The 17,216-nt window shown below is 41.1% G+C and overlaps 2 protein-coding genes across 3 annotated transcripts in view; one reads left to right on the forward strand and one right to left on the reverse strand.

The window, feature by feature from the left end:
- Positions 1 to 17,216, reverse strand: part of cmss1 (cms1 ribosomal small subunit homolog) — a 341,858-nt gene that overhangs the window by 218,129 nt on the left and 106,513 nt on the right. The window lies entirely within an intron of this gene.
- The window catches only part of il1rapl1a (interleukin 1 receptor accessory protein-like 1a), a 203,079-nt gene that overhangs the window by 29,908 nt on the left and 155,955 nt on the right, over positions 1 to 17,216 (forward strand). For both annotated transcript variants that reach the window (XM_074658820.1, XM_074658821.1), the window contains exon 2: positions 547 to 648. In XM_074658820.1, the coding sequence (XP_074514921.1) occupies positions 567 to 648 (82 nt within the window). In that variant the 5' untranslated portion in view covers positions 547 to 566. The remainder of the gene's footprint in view (positions 1 to 546; positions 649 to 17,216) is intronic.

Genomic DNA, 17,216 nt, shown 5'->3' on the forward strand with positions numbered 1-17,216 from the left:
TATTTGCCGCATCTCTGCGAGTCACACGGTGAGGTTTTAAATTCCCTTCAAGGTCTCCCCTATTTTTAATGAAGCTGGCGACTTAAAGTGGTGTTCCTTACACATGTAATTATTTCTTTATTGATTCGTCAGCGTCTTAGGGAATGGTTTCTCATGAGATATATCCCCGCTATGATAACCCGTCTCCATTGCAATCATGAGAGGAAATCATTACAAGAAAGATCCCCCAGGGGAACGTGCAAAATGTTGATGTGAGTGTCCAAGTGTGTGTCTGAGTGAGTGTTTGTGTGTGTGTGTGTGTGTGTGTGTGTGTGTGTGTGTGTGTGTGGGCGTGCAAATGTTTCTATAATAGTGTGTGTGTGCGTACTTGCAGTAGTGTTTGGGCTGTTACAGAACATCCCTCCACACTGACACTTACTTACTCTTGTCTAGTAGCAACAAGGAGGTGCTTGATCTCATGTACAAGAAGTGACTGATCACTCTCCTTCTCTTTCTCTCTCTCCTTCCATCCCTCCTTCTCCCGTGCCCATGTCTCTTCTCCTTCAGGCTGTGAGGACGGGGGGAAGATGAGACCTCCCAGCCCTCTGCTGATCCTGCTGTACGTCACGCTGTCCGAGAGTGTGAAGGTGGTCTCTAAGAGAGGCTCAGGTATGGAAAACTCCTCCTTTTCTTGTATGTCGGAAGCATAGACTGTATATATAGATGGACGACGCGTCTCCACTTCCTCCCATTGTACAAAAGTGAAGCCAAAATATCCCGGTATACGGGAGCTGCCATCTCGAGATGTTGATGTAATTTGGAGCCAGCGTCTGCGCAGTAGTGATCGGAAGGCTGTAGCCGCTGTATCGAGGCCCCGCCCATACACTCTGCGGCTGCACAAGTACCTCACTCGGAGCAGCTGTCAATCACAGCTGTTAATCATGACGTTTCACCCCCTTTTTATAGCATCAAATAACTGATTAAAACCAAACTTATCAGAAAAATAAACACTTGAACTTACATTAGCGTGATAAGAACTACCTAAAATGACAGAAACCATCTTTTGGGAAAAATGTATTTGACTTTGACTTTGTAGTTTGGCCCATGTCCCATTTGCTAACATGGAGGGGGCGGGATTTATGACCTATACTGCAACCAGCCACCAGGGGGCGATCAATATGTTTTGGCATGTTGTCATGTTGTCCATCTTTATATACAGTCTGTGGTCTAAAGCCTTTGCATGCAACCCCCTGTATGTTAATATGTTTCAATGGCTGTTTTTTATGTATGTGCGTGAGTGAGTGCATTTCTTACAGACACAACACTAACCATCAATAGCTGGCGCCTCTACCACTGATGTAATTTGGAGGCTTCTGGAAAATTTCACTGACATAAATGAATCATTTTTGTGCTGCTCTTTTTATGAACTTCTGTCTACACTAAATTTAAAGTCTAGACTTTAAATCACAATGATTGTCACTGTTGGATTGTGTTTAGCTGGTGAAAAAATCGTTAATTATTGTTTATTGCTGTCATTTTGCCTCATGGCTAACTAAACAGCTTGATTCTACTAGAAAATAATGCGAAAAATGCGTGTTTGTGTGTGTGTTGCATGCTTTAAAAAGATGATAGGCAGGTAATTGCAAGGGATGATGCTTCCCATTTCTGTGTGAAAGGATTCGCACAAGAAAGTGGCAGCACTGTTGAGCAATTTAGATATAAGTGCAGCTTTTTTGCCTGCGTCTTGAAGAGGTGAAGAGCATGTGAATTAATGAAAAGATATACACTGTACTTCTTAAAATTAGCTAGGCCTCCCCTCAATCTAGAGAGATTGACAGCTACCAAATGATCCAATTGCTCAGTGACTGGGTCACCAAGGGTTACTGCGGAACTCATTTTGGCTCTAAATGCCAGCAAATTGAGCATCAATTGTGAACAAATGCAAAGGTCAGCTGAGAAAATGGAGAGCAAAAAGATTGAAGGTAGAAGCTTTTCATGACAGGAATACATATAGGGATCCAGGTAGTCAGTTAAAACACTGTGAAGACAAGCTGCCATTACAGAGAAAAAGTAGGCTTTTCGTCCATTACAATCCATTTCTTATGTATTCAGTATTCACATACTAGTTTAATAATAGTAGTTGATTTGTCTGTCTTTGGCATGTAAGATAGTACTTTTCTTTCCCTAAAGTCCATTAGATGCACTCAGGAAAGTGCATGTTTGTGTGTGTGTGTGTGTGTGTGTGCTTGTGACACGCTGGGTTTTGTGTCCCTGGTGTGTTTGTACTGCAGACATGAGTGGGCATGTCTGAAGATTTAAGGAGTGACCTTTAGATAAAGGTTTTATATTGAAGGACGCACACCCACTAGACAGAGATGAACACAAAGAGCAGAAGGGCAACTTATCAATGAATAATGTGCTTCTACCCGCAAAGAAGATGGTCAGTGACAGAATACAGACACACTTGCCTATACACCTACTAAACAGAGAAAAAAAACACCCAGGAATCAAACTTTAAAATGTACCGTGACATATTCACAGGGGCTAGTTGGTAAAGTGCTGTAGCTGTACTGTAGCTAAATTACTGTGTCACGATTGTACATCATTTCACTCAATGAAGAAAAAAGCTCTTCAAACTAGCAGACTTTCTGTCAGTCGGTTAGCTTGGTCACTAACGGTAAAATAAGTTCATACAGTTTATTTAAAAGACGTTTTTGACTCCTGTCTCATAACGGTCTGCCAACCATTCCTCTTTTGTAGAGCAGTGTATACTGTTGACTCTTGAGGCTGAAGGGGACCTATTATGCTTATTTTCAGGTACATACATGTATTTTGGATTTTTATTGGAACATGTTTACATGCTTTAATGTGAAAAGAACCAAAACGCTCACTCCGTTGTGATTGGTCAACCCAACCAAACTCTTCGGACTCCACTCCAGCTCCGCTCTAACCAGCTTAGTTTTATCGCATGCCAAACTAGCCGCTAGGCAGGTATTATGCAAATGCTTTACTTGGTGACATCACCACATCACTTACTACTTACTATATAACACACTAAAGGAAAGGGGGGAAAAGCACAAAAGCATAATAGGTCCTCTTTAAATAAAACTGGATGGTGCAACATAGCTAACGTTCCCTTAAAAGATCAGCATAGTCAAGACTGCTTGCTGTTGGTCGATGGGGGGAATTTGCGTGACAAAGTACAAGTTTAGCTATCGACCTCCAGCTGCTGATAAAAGACTGGATAAGTACACCCGAGTACTTGTATGTTGTAAATCTATGTTGTTAAATCTCCCAAGTGTCAGGACAGGTACAATATTTAACTAAAGTTATTGTCCTTAAAAGACTATATATAGGTGCTTTAAGTTGCACTGTAATTGTTCAAGACAATAATCATAGCTGTAATTAGCACAAATTAAAGGTTGAGGTCATGTCAGTAAAATCCGCCTATTAGCCTGATCAGGCCCTTAAGACTGCTTAAACAGATCAATGAATTATATATTATAATTGATTCAGCGATTTTGTACTCTGAAAATCTATTGCACAATTATTGTCCAACTAAGTTACAGTATATGACGGCTTTGGTCATTTAACTTGTCATAACGAGCTTTCTCTCTTATAGTTATAGAATACAGTAACAAAATAAGAGACTCATTTCATGGAATTTAACTAGATTTCAGTTCAACTATCGAGCTGTCCTTAATAGGTAATTGACTGCTTGTGTGCACGCGTGAGTACCTGTGTGGCTGTACGCTCTGGTCCGTGGAGGATTTCCATATAGATCAGATACAGGACAGCTCAAGTAGCCTTGATCAATCAAGTAGGCCCTCTGGGTCCTCAAAATATCAATAGCAGTAAAGTCAATATGACCCCCCCAACGGAGGGGTCAAAGGTGATGCAGTGTCACAGGCCAGTTTGGCTATTTAATGGCACTTTGAAAGGCTTCTATGTCTTCCTGAAGGATTATAAATGGAGGCATGTGGAAAATCAGACAAGCTCACATTAAACTAGTAATCTGGGACATGGACACTGTCACTTTCTCTCTCTTTCTCACTCACTCTGTCTTTCACATGCACACATACCCACACACACAAACACACACTCACAGGGATATATACATAGGACAATAACATCAGATCACAGCAGCAATAATATATACAACAAAAAATACATTAGATAATACAGTGCATTAACAATGCAGCATTTTGGTCATGTGTTTGTTAGTTAATTAAAGCAAATGCAGCTAGCAGTGACCACTTCCTTTATTTTAAGTTAAAAAATCATTTAAAGGTCTCAAGTTTAAGCTTGGCCTGCAGATCGTTCCAGGACAAAGGATCGTAGTCTTTCCACACAATAAAAACTTCCGGCTTACGTAAGTAGGAAATTTGCCTCAGATGATCTTATAGACTAAAATGTACCAGTATTGTAATGAACGCAAAGTGTGGGATGAAACACACATGCACACTTTTTCTTTTTAATTTAAAAAAAAAAATTTTAAAAAATGCTTGTTGTTTGCATGAAGTTTGATTTAGTACTGAAATACCTTGAATGGAAAACTGTCTTTTGACATCTGTTCCTTTAGTGGTTAACGTTAAAAATTTAAACAAAATAAAACAAAAAACCCAACACTTTGTTTGGTTTAGTAAAAACATCATGGTTTGGCTTAAAATGACTAAATTAAAATAAGTGAACGTTGACTTTTGGTGTCACAAAGGACACAAAGAGCAGTCTCTTGGGTGAAAGCCCTTTGTTAGTTTGACCCATCCACCACCCCGGCCTCCTCCATACAAGGACTTCTGTGGACTGTCATTCGAAATATATTTGTGATACGTCAAAAACAAACAATCCGTGACAAAATATGTTTCCCTGAAATCGCAATTTACAATGCAGTTTTGTTGTATTAGAATGTAAATTTTTGGAAACAGCTGCAATAAAGCACCAAGCAGGTGTTGTGAATTCAATACCTTATTTTGTGCTTTTATTTAATTGTGTTGCCCTTACACGTGTCAAATTGATTTTTCTACCTTAGTCTATTGTTCTCTCCAGTACTAGTCTCTGACAAATGGAACAGGATGATGGTCCGGCGTCTGTGTTAAAGATGAAATGTGGTGGTAAAGGAGATTAATTGGCTGATGAAGTCCCTGGTGGGTGATTGTTTTCTGGTTCAAAGGTTTGGGATATCTGTCTTCATGTGCTGGGGATGAAAGAGATGGAGCAGCTGGACTCTCATGACTGCTATTAAATGAACTTCAAGTGACCACCTCTGGCTTTGTACTTGCACCTATAGGTCAAAGTCATTTATAGGCAGTTATTATTATTGTTGAGCCCAAACCAGAAATTTTAACACAACTCTGAGAGAGAAAAAGGAAGTTAGAGACAAAGAAAGAGACTTTTTTCTTGGGAGTACTGTTCCAATTAATTGTTTGTTGAGCATTTGGTATCAGACGGGAATACTTGTATTGTTTCTGTGGGATTGTAGGAAGAGTTGGGAATTTCACTCCACAACCTTGAATAGTTCTAGGTGAGGAACCAGCTATGAGGGCTTGATTAGCCCTCAAGAGACACTGGATAAAGCAGCTATTCAATTGATTTTCCCTCCCAATGTCCGGATGGGATTCCCAGAGTTTTGTAGCACTCTGAAATCCTACAATTATTCAATGTGGGGTCTGCTTGTGTCTGTATTACCTGGACTAATGAGTTTCCCAAAGGTGTAAAAGCTGCATGTGTCTCTTATTCCCTCATTCTTTGCCCCACACTTGGCACTGCTCATGGTTTTAATGACCAGTCAGGCTGCGCAGAATTGGATATCAATTGGGGTAGATTGCTGTTTTTGGTTTGTGATGTTTGTTGTGTGTACGCGCACTCGTCTGCAGATATTTGAGCTGTTCTTACACGGGTCGAATTTAACCCACATCTTGGAGTGCTGCAGATGAGGGTTTTTTACTCCAGGCATTGTGCTCAGTATGTCTGCTCACCTCCCTGTGATTGTGCAGTGGACTGACCAAGGCCATGCTGACACTGCGTGAGATCCACTCGCAGGGACTCTAAGCACGTCTCTGACAGGGACAATCTGTCAGGGTCCATCCCTCAGACTCCCAATTGTCTCCTTCTTGATCCGACCCAGACCCGGCCCAGTCAGACCTGAGTAGGCCTGTTCCAGCCTCTCTGCTGGAGATCAGCCCATAAAGACCCAGACTTAAATCAGACAAGACAGGGACTCTTTAAATGGGGTCTCTCTCTGCTCACAAACCCAATTAGCAGTTTGTAGCAGGCTGTAAGCCACGCTGAAGAATGTTAAATATGGGTAAGGACAAAGCACAAAACCTGATGGTCTGCACAACACAATGCCATGCGTTGTCAAACATGGTTAAGAGCAAGAGAATGGGGGATCAAGAATAATGCATACAGAAAAGAGTGTTAAGAAGTTTTGCTAAAAGGATAAATGGATTGGATCAACATAAAACGGATCTACGACAATTTAGATCAGTCAGTCTTTTATCAAGTAAAACTGTCAGCTTATTCGACAGTGACTTCTTTCCTCGATTCGATTTCTGAGTCAATTGAATGATTTCTATTTTTGTGGCTACTCTCACACAAAATAAAAGATTTGAAGGCATTATTTTGGACTGCGGTAACTTCACATAGGCATCACTAATTTATTAGCAAGATCGTGAATTGACTGAATAACAAACAATGGATTAATCGATAATGACGATACTGTAATAGTTTAACATCTTGTGCAGGTATACAGGATAAAAAAAACATACACAAAGGTTGTCGATGAGGGAAAATTAATTCTACAGAGCACGCCGGGAAACAGACAGTGGGATATCCCTACTAGTTGATGTGCGTCAACCCACAATGACACACATCAAGACATCGCCAGTGGGTGGGCTTACATAGAAAACAATGTGTGCGTGGGTTTCGACACATCATACGCTGCCAGTGTATTTTGCCATTTTGATGTTCTCACCGGTGAAGCAATGTAACTTTTATTGCAAGACCACCTCATTACCCGCTATGTATTCTAAATAATTTTAAATCAAAATATAGAAATAAAGTTTATTTTATCCTGGGAAAAATCTTCTTCCAGCTCTGTATGAATCTGGGGCAGGTGTGGTGTAAAAAAAAAAAAAAAAGCAAAATTACTCTGTTGATCCTCTCAAAGACCTGTTGGCACTGCTCTTTCCACTGGACTGAATCAGAGTTTCAGCAGAGATCAGTCAAGACATTTATCACTGTGAGAAGTTGGGGATGAAGGTGCAATAGTAGTGGGTCAAACAAATAAACCACTGTTCCTCTTTAGATCCGGGCCTTGGGCAGACAACATTCCCCTCAGTCTTCTCAAACACACTTGCTTTCATCCTAAGCAATATCCCCAAACTGCACACTTTGGTGTTGAGTCCTGACTGTCTTACGGACAGAGGCCACCCTCAGCATATGTTGTGCCCAATTAAGTCAAAATGACTTGAATGAATGAATGAATGTTCTCAAAATGAGAACTGGGAATCAGGACTTGGTTCATCAGGTTCTGAAAAGTGGCCACTTGGATCTGAAAAACCTGAAAGGAAGTGTACTAAGTTGGACTGAACTTTGTTGGATGAAGGACATACTTGAAGACAAGTGACAAGGATAATTTCCCAGTGTCCCTTGGTTAGATCTAGTGGCAACAAGCATGAGCATAGCCTGATCGATCCAGATGGTCAAGGCATCAAAATATGACACCTCGTTGATTCCCCTGAAATACACACAGATTTGCAAAGTCTCATTGGACTGTGATGTGTAATGACAATGGGACTTTACCATGCACTGTGGAATTGAGACTATTTCAGTAACAGCCTATAATTCGGCTTGATGGCTTTGTGCTCAGGGAGGCGATATGGCTTTTTGCACATGACCACACCAAAGATTGTTATGATATATTAGCATCTAATGCCTTTTCATGTTGGCTCTGGGTTGATGGTAAAAAGGTAAAAGGCAGGGGACTAAATGAGCTGTGCTGTAAACGTTGGCCTTAACCATGGATATAAATATTTAGAAAACTGGATGCCGGGCCTCAGCTCATTACATGACCAGTAATTCTGGCTGTGGCCAGTACGCTAAAATCATCACACAATCTAGTGCTGTTGCTGGTGTACCTTGTGTGACCTCCGGTGTTTATCGTCATTATGCGCAATTTCATTGTCAATATCTTGCCATGTGTCCAAAAAAGCTGCCTGGCGCTTTTAGATTCATTTTAAGCTGAAAGTAGGAAGCATTATATGCATTAATAGGTCCGGTTATATCAGAAAATTGCAGAATAAGATTCTTGTCTGATATTGTTGTTATCATAAACTGCCAGATTAAAGCTAATCAACCTAGCAAGCTACAGTACATTAGCCCAACAGTCACATCAAGCTCACCAACTAAAGCTGAACATACTTAGGAACCATTTTAAAAGAGTTATACCATCCACATTTATTATACCATCTCACCTCAGAATGGTATTAAATTTGGGCTACGATACAGTAGTGTGTTTTACTAGCCGATTAGACTGTTGTCAGTCTATTAAATAAGCGTTATAAGTCGCTATAAGCCCCATAGATGTGTGTCAGTAGGGGCCTACTACACCAACTAGTAGGTTTTATCATCTATTCACATGGTAGATCACCGAAAGAAGGTATAAAAGAACACGACAGCGACCTCCAGCGACCGTAGTAATTATGACAGGAGCAGAAGCGAAAGTCAGGTGCTGTAGTATAAACAGTGTGATCCATAAGGGGTGGAGGTCGGGGGACGATAGATGAGACACAAAACACAGGGCTTTCACCCAGGAGACCAGTGTTCACATCCTGTGTGAAACCAACAAGGTGTTGTTGTCTTTGTGTTCGTAGTTATTTTAACCCAAAACACAATGTTTTTCCCTAAACCCAACTTTTTTTTTTTTTTGCCTAAACCTAAAAAAGCCTTTTTTTTGTGTTCAAAAGGTGACATTTCATTCAATTTTACAACAGGTTAGAACGTGTTGCTTTTTAGTTTCACTTTCACTTTTTACTACATAGTAGGTGTAGTAGGCCACTAATGACCCACATCTATGGTGCTTATAGCGACTGATAACGACTATTTAATGGCCTGATAACTGTAGAATCGGGTGGTTTTACATACCCTTGGTTAAATCCATGGGGATATGGTGAGTAACCGACATCGTTTCCCTTTTTTGAGTTTTAGAAGGTTTTGTCAATGGCTCACCATGTACAGAGGCTGAGCACTGTGCTGGGACTACCTGCCTATCAATCAATGTCACCCGGTTAAAGGTTGAGTGTAGCGCAGCATCATGACAATGGTCCACATGCGCCCAGTATGCGTTGCCCTTTGCCCCAAACTCAACTGCCAGGACATAAACAGACAATAACCCTGATTATGAATTGCTCACAGCTGCAACTCTGCACCATCACAGCCTCTGCTGTCCCATATAGAGACAAAAAAAATAAAACGCCACATGAACACTTTTGTCCATTTATGCACTCCAAATGTCATGAGAGAATACACATCACTAAACACATCCAAGGCCTGCTGACCGTTCTGTTAGCTGGAATAATGGCTCCTAAACACAGCCTGCAGGGATGAGTGAACATGCTGCAGTAGAAAACAACACTCTTCACTCGGCTCAAATACAAGAACTGGAGCTTCGCCGTGTCTTAACACTAAACCCAGTAGAGGCACTATCTTACAGTAAATATGTGGAGTGTTTGAGTTCATACAACTGCCTTTTATGTGATTATTCAACGTATCCTCATACAGCAGTTCGTTTGATATCTTACGAAAAGTTATTCCTAATTGTTCGTGTGTTTTCCTGCAAATATCCAGAAACAAGTGATGCATGTGTCAATTTTCAAAATAAACTTCAGAGGAAACAACTTGGTTAGGTTTAGGCAACAACACCACTTAGTAAGGTTAAGGAAAATATTGTGGTTTGGGTCAAAATAACTCTGGAAGTGGCGTAACTTAGATACGGAAGTTACGTGACAAATAAAGCAACATTGACTTCTGGTTTCACACGGGCTACAAACACCGGTCTCCTGGACAAAAGTCTGGTATTTTTTCGTGCGATGTATATGAATTATAGTGCATTACTTTTCGTAGGTAGCTAAGAACGGAGTATGAGAACAGCCTGGATTATTGACTTAAGTAAAAGCATAGACTCTCTGTAAAAAAAAAAAAACTACACAAAATTGGACACTGAAATGAATCATTATGACTTTTAATACAATGACTTATACTGGACACAGCTATACCAAAACTAAATCTAACTTATTCATATTTTTTTAAGGCTGTTTGTGAAAATGGCAATAACGCCTGCCTATTTCCATTGATGGTCAGTTGAAAAACAAAATGCGGAATTTACATTTGTAGATATTTTTTTTTAAACTCAAACTCCTTAGCAATGTGTTTGAATGAGCCTGTAATTCATATGCTCCAAAAAAAAAGATTAGGCCTTTAGAGAGTGTAATTGTAAAAACAGATAAGACTCAGAGCTGCAAAGAGTGGTACCAGCTGTGACTGCTGGTCTAATGTAGCATAGTGTCCCAAAAGCCACTGTAGTCAGCTCGCTGTCTACATACTGTGATATGACAGGGCATTGCTATGATCCCAGCAGGATATGTCAGAAATGTGTGTATGTGTGTGTGTTTGTGTGTGAGTGTGTGTTGTATTCATCTTAAAGTTTCCCCGTGTGTGACTTGCGATATCCCAACCTTTCTCTGAGCGGGGATAAAACACGATGCAGCCAATATTCTAGATGACTCTGCAAAGTCCCGCTCCAAATCCCCTGATAAGAGCCCGTCATGGATAACTGTAAATCTGACATGGCCCCAAGGCAGTGTGGGGGATGAAGTCCATGGAGCTGACGCCTGAATAACCTCACGATAAGTGCGGGGACAGGAACACAAGATCCAGTCAGTTAATTTATTTGTCAGGGCGCTCTCCTTTCATTCCACAAATCATACTGGTGCAATTTCTCTGACACTTCAAAACGGAAATGTGCCTGTCTATACATTTTCTCTGTCAAGCAGATGGGCTAAATGACCCACACAAATAAGACGCAGCGAGACCTCGTCCCCACTTGTCATGCCTGTCTCATACCCCCGAGGTTTCCTAGATGCTTGTGCAGGAAAAGACTGTAACAGTTTATTGACAGATCAACTGTCCACATTGGCATCGGTACACGTTAATATATGACTGCAGCCAGTCTCGAGTTAAACGATTGATCACCCAGAACCTTCAACTTGACACGTCTAAGATGACGCTACCCATCCAAGAGTAGTTTCAGCCTCGGCCTTGTCTCTCCTTTTGCATCGTTGTGCTAAGTCAATTGCATTTGATGCTCATTAACAATGCTGTGCTTGTCCTTGTGCCTGTTCTTTTTTATGTGAGCCACTAAGCAGGAATATCTAACTAAGGATGTATTGATGATAATATGGCCAGCTGTATCAGCCCGCAAGACATCAATACGTAAACAAGCCGACTATAAACATGTTTGTTTATCCTGCTGTTTTTTGCCCCTCCGGTATACGCACATTCACTTTTCATGAGCGTACATACATGTACAAGTACACAATAGAGAAACAAACACAGGATGTGTTGTATACACCGGACAATTTTGTTCATTCTTTCCCGTTGGCTCACAGCACACACAAATGCACTACGGAGGCTGTCCTGGCCTGGTCAATACCTCTCTCTCTAAATGATGAGGAATGGCCTGCGCTGCAGTAACACTGTGCCGGGAGATTGATCACATGCAGACTACTGGAGATTAAATGGCTTTCTTGTGGAGAGCCAGACTGCCCCTGGATGGTGCATTGTGTAGATAGAAAGCCTGTTCTCTTTTGCTCGCTTCACAACAGCTGCACCGCCTCAGGATAGACCAGCATATGCAGGCAATCCAGCTACAACGCATTGGTTTTTATTATAGGAAGGTAGAATATTGCATTTGAATGCATCATTATTTTGCTTACAAGGACGTTGTTGATTGTGTCTACCAAAGATTGGAATTGTTACATTATTTGGTTATCTTCCAGTGTGTGGAAGTGGGGAGGCAAGAGTACTTCAAAACAATATGGAGGATGACTTAATATTTTCAGTGATACACGCTAAGAATAAGACTTTTGTCAAGAGCAAGGTAGAGGGTTACCCTTAAGGAAACCATGCCCACTTTATGATAATCACATGCAGTTTGGGGCAAGTCATAGTCAAGTCAGCACACTGACAGCTGTTGTTGCCTGTTGGGTTTGAGTTTGCTGTGTTATGATTTGAGCATATTTTTTATGCTAAAGGCAGTACCTGTGAGGGTTTCTGGACAATATTTGTCATTGTTTTGTGTTGTTAATTGATTTCCAATAATAAATATATACATACATTTGCATAAAGCAGCACATTTGCCCACTCCCATATTGATAAGAGTATTAAATACTTGACAAATCTCCCTTTAAGGTACATTTCGAACAGATAAAAAAATGGGCGATTAATTTGCGATTAATCATGATTAACTATGAACAATCACGCAATTAATCACGATTCAATATTTTAATCGATTGACGGTCCTAGTTTTTATACAGTAGTTCTTTAAATCCCCTCCAATGGTTTCCATTTAAAGACCATCATAGCTGGGGATATTGCTCCCTCTAGTTAATGTATGCTCAGGGATATTACATGCATGTGTGTTTGTGCGTGGGACGGGTGTGGTGTGTGGAAGAAGCGGGGGCCATATATTCTAAAGTGGACAGATGATTAGAGAGACGTGTGGTTTGATATGTGTGCTGGTCTTCACTGATAATGAAGCAATTATGCTGGGGAATCCTTCATGGCACAAGTAAATATATTGTAAAATATAGCACAGCATGCACATGTGTATCTGTGTGTGTGTGTGTGTGTGTGTGTGTGTGTGTGTGTGTGTGTGTGTGTGTGTGTGTGTGTTTTTAAGTGAGTGGGTTTATATATACTACAGAAATAGACTGCCAGGTAATTAACTGTTGGTAAATGAGTGCCACTGGATATTTTTATAGGCATCAAGGCAATTTATTCCACATTAAGTGGCTGTGATGTGGTGAAAAGGTGTGTGCTCTGTGTGTAAGTGTGTTGTGATGTCTAATTTCCCAGAAGCCTTGAGTGTCTGTTATATGTTGGCTCACTGATCAGTATGAACATGCAATTCCTCTGCAGATCCTGGTGGGTTTAAAATTCCCTATGCTGTTAGTGGTTTCTCTAATGTTGAACACAACCAGTTGTGGAAGAAGTATTCAGATTATTTACTTAGGTAAAAGTAGAAATACTATAGTGGAGAAATGAAGGGTTTAAGAAAATGTCGAAAATATGGAGTATCGCAATATTATGTTTTGTAATGCTGTATCGATTTTCAAAAATACTATCGATTTATAATTAATAGTTTGCATGCAAAGATTAACTCAGTCAATACTTTGTTTTCATTTGCAAAGAGTTGCGCCCTCTCAGTGTATGTGCCCCCTCCAAATAGTACTATGATGTTGAATGGATACATTACAGGGACTGTGATAAATGCAAAATGCAGATCCCACTGGTCTGATTACATAATAAAGTACACTTTTTTACTCAGATTTGATGCATATGGTGGTGAGTTTTCCTAAAATTAGGTTTAAAAAAACGCAATATATCACCTTGCTTACAGTATTGCAACATATCGCAGTATACTGAATCATAACCCCTGTATCATGATACGTATCATATCGCCATCTTGCAGAATGATTCATTAACACCAAAGAGCATTGTAACATTGTAGCTGGTCAAGGCTGAGTTTGTTTTAACTGTTTAATGTTCGGTTCTTTAATCAATAATGCATCATATTTTATAAGCATTATAAGCTGTTTGTAGGTTAAATCTGTAACTGCAAAGTAACAACCCGGTACCACGCCAAAACATGAATTGGACCCGCCTGTCCACCTGAGGATTTTGCCTTGTCTAGGCGTGAATATTACACTCATATATGAAGGTGCAGTACCAGCAGGGGGCATCCAAACCACTTAGTTAGGTTTAGGAAAAACGCCATGGTTGGCGTTAAAATAATACGTAAACTAAGTACAATACGTACAAAAACAATGTAACATAAGAACGGAAAACACGTCACTAAAAATCATGTGACAAACGTCACTAATGTCACTTACAAAATAAAATACCGGTGTCCTGGTTGAAAGTCCTGTATTTGTTGGACCCATCCACCTCCCCTCCTGCCCGCCATAGCCAGTCTTTCTCACTTTTTATTCGAATACTGATTTGGAGGTTGAATACCATGGCCACGGTCGAAGCTTCGAAGCATTCGGGTCATCCCTAGAATGTAGTGCAGTAAAAAGTACAATATTTCCCTCCAAAATGTAGTGGAGTAGAAGTCTAATTTAGCATAAATTGTAAATACAATTTGTACAAGTTCCTCAAAATTGTATCACACTTGAGTAAATGCATTAAGTTACATTCCACCACACCATACAGTATGTGTACTTATGACACTGACAGAACTGAGATATGTGATATTTGTTGGCACTTGGCATATCGTATGGAGGTGTGTTTGTTCTTTGGAAAAACCCAGAGGTTACACCGCAGGCAGCGAAACTACAAAGACCAGCGTTCTAGAATCCCCTTCAGGCCATTTAAACTACAATTACCCACAGTCCTCTGCCATCTTCTTCTGTCAAAGTGATATGCACTCTGTTGTCTGTTGTCAGACCTTTAGAAGCACAGAGCTACAAGCGTTACACCCAGGAACAAACACTCACACTCACACACACACACACACACACATCCCCGGTGTTTGTGTGTATCTATCTTACCATCCCTCATTAAGCAAAAACTTACAAAAAAAAGTGAGCTCCATGCGGCGAATGTGGGGGAGGAATCTTAGTACGTCTCCAAATGCTAATGAGAGGAGCCTGCTTCAACAGACTGCTTTGTCTTTCTATGTATTCATCTGGGCATGTTTGTGTGTGTATGTGTGTTAGCGCGTTTTTTTTTGTTTTTTTTGCAAAGGTAGGGCAAAATCTAAGCACAGTTATTTTTACATATCATTAGTAGCCCAGTGCAGCCCCATCACCCTGACAACTACATCCCTTCCTTTCCCTTCTGCTTATCACCATAACAACTAATCTACCGTAAATAGTGCTGTCTCCCTGTCTGCCTCCGTCTCTTTCTTTCTCTGCTTCTCTCCATCACTCTTTATTTCCTTCGATCTTTTCTGCATTTCTCGTCCTCCTTCCACTCCTCTCGTTGCCACAGCAGCACCTCCCTTGTCCTTCAGCGCCGCCGCCACCGCCGTCGTTCCTTACACTCCTGTCTAGTTGTTCTGCTCCCGAGTTCATTTTTTCTGTGCCACTGCAGATGTGGGTGGTTCTGGTGACTGCACAATAACCTTTCTCCTGCTTCACGTTGTCAAGTGCCTGAGCTCAGATCGCGATCAATAAAAAAAGGCAGCTATAACAATCCAGCAAATTCCCCGATCTTATATTGATTTTATACTTTTTTTTTTTTTTAAATAAAAAGAGATTTTAAAGGCATACTTCTCAACATATATCCTTTTGTTGGAGATTTATATGTGATTTGGTGGAGGTATTTCTTTAGCTGATCTGGTCTTCCCCATACCTTTGTGTTTGACCTAAATGTGTTATTGACGGTGAGCCCGGCCTGACAACTTGATTGGCCTACTACGCTCCGGGATTAACTTGCCAGCCTGGCAGGCTTTTACAATCAAAGATCAAGCCAATGGTCTGTTTGGCTGAGTAGCTCTGGGATTGACTTAACAGCCTGATGTGCTAATGCAGAGTTATCCCAAGGTTGAGCGCCATAGGAAGGACACGCATGCTGTTTTGCAGTCTATGTAGATCCGCAATCTTTTGTAGAGGCACGGGGCGTTTTATAAAGGTGATAGCAAACACTTATCTTTGTTGAGAAAGTATTCCTGAAACAAAAGCTTTCCGTTGAATTCATCTTGCATTTTAATTCTTTTCTCTGCCTCTATTGTTTCCCTACGCCTGTCTCTCTCTCTGTCTTTTAATCACTGTTTGAAATCACTAATTATTCCGGTTTATTCTGCCCCCCCCTCCTTTCCATGACTCAATCTTTTCATCAGCACCATATGAGAGGTCACCTTTGTGCATCTCTGCCCCGTTTCCTGTGTTTGTCTTTGTTCACATTCTCCGTGTTTCGCTCTCCTTTTTGCTTTTTCCTGTCACTTTCTCTGCAAAGCTCAAGGGAAGCCCTCCTGGATCCCTTCTTACATAACCGCCACCATCCCCCCCACCACCACCACCACCCCTCGCTCTCCTGGATAAGCGTATGTGTAAGAAGCAACGTGAGTGTTGGGAGGCACGGGGAATATTGATAACATCAATGTGCACATAATATTAGGTTTATCCCGCTAATGGACAGCCACTTCAGAGCGAGGCAAAACAAAAGCCTGATTAACATCTCCTCCGATCACAGCCGGGGATTGTTCCCTCGAGATTGACTGGCAACCATATAGGAAAAAATCCTGAAGACGCAAACAAGCGAGAGAGACGGATGAATGGTGTTTGGAGCACAGCACTTGAAATGTCACTTGAAAGGATCTTCTTTCAGGCTTTATTTGAAGGCAGCTCTCACCACACATGTTGAATTCCTATAATGTCCGTTCTCTAGCTGGTTCCCATACACATGCTTCAGTTGGCGGCTCGCTGTATATGTGATGTTGTTGCCCGTGACGTCGGGACTCTTTTGAAGCTATAAAATGCCAACGCTCTCCCTCTCTGTCGCTCTCTCTCTCTCTCTCTGCCTTCATTAAGAGGTTGTCTTAAGCTAACCAGCTTAACGCTATTTACATTTTCATTATTCTAACGTTACCGGGAAGAAATGGCATGAAATCCAGCAGTGTTCAGGACATTAGACAAGCTTCATTCTCATAGCAAATGGATTTACATAAATAAGGAGGTTGATACATGGAAGCGGAGAGAAAGAGGAGGCAAAGAAGAGAAGAGATGAAGCAACAAAAGATGGGGGGGGGGGTGAGAGAACCTCTAAAATAGATCAAGAGTACAAGTCGCGATGCCGAGGCAGGAAGGGTGAGAGAGAGAGATGTACAGTAAAGTGGTAAATGAGAGGGGCTTGAGTCGGGTTCTGCGGCTGTATAAAGTGGGCTCTGAGGGACTGAGAGAGGTCTTCTGATCCACTGCATGTGATCAATACAGCTCTGGATTCCCTCATTACTG

Source organism: Sebastes fasciatus, chromosome 14 (assembly GCF_043250625.1).
Source record: "Sebastes fasciatus isolate fSebFas1 chromosome 14, fSebFas1.pri, whole genome shotgun sequence".
Taxonomy (NCBI): Eukaryota; Metazoa; Chordata; class Actinopteri; order Perciformes; family Sebastidae; genus Sebastes; species Sebastes fasciatus.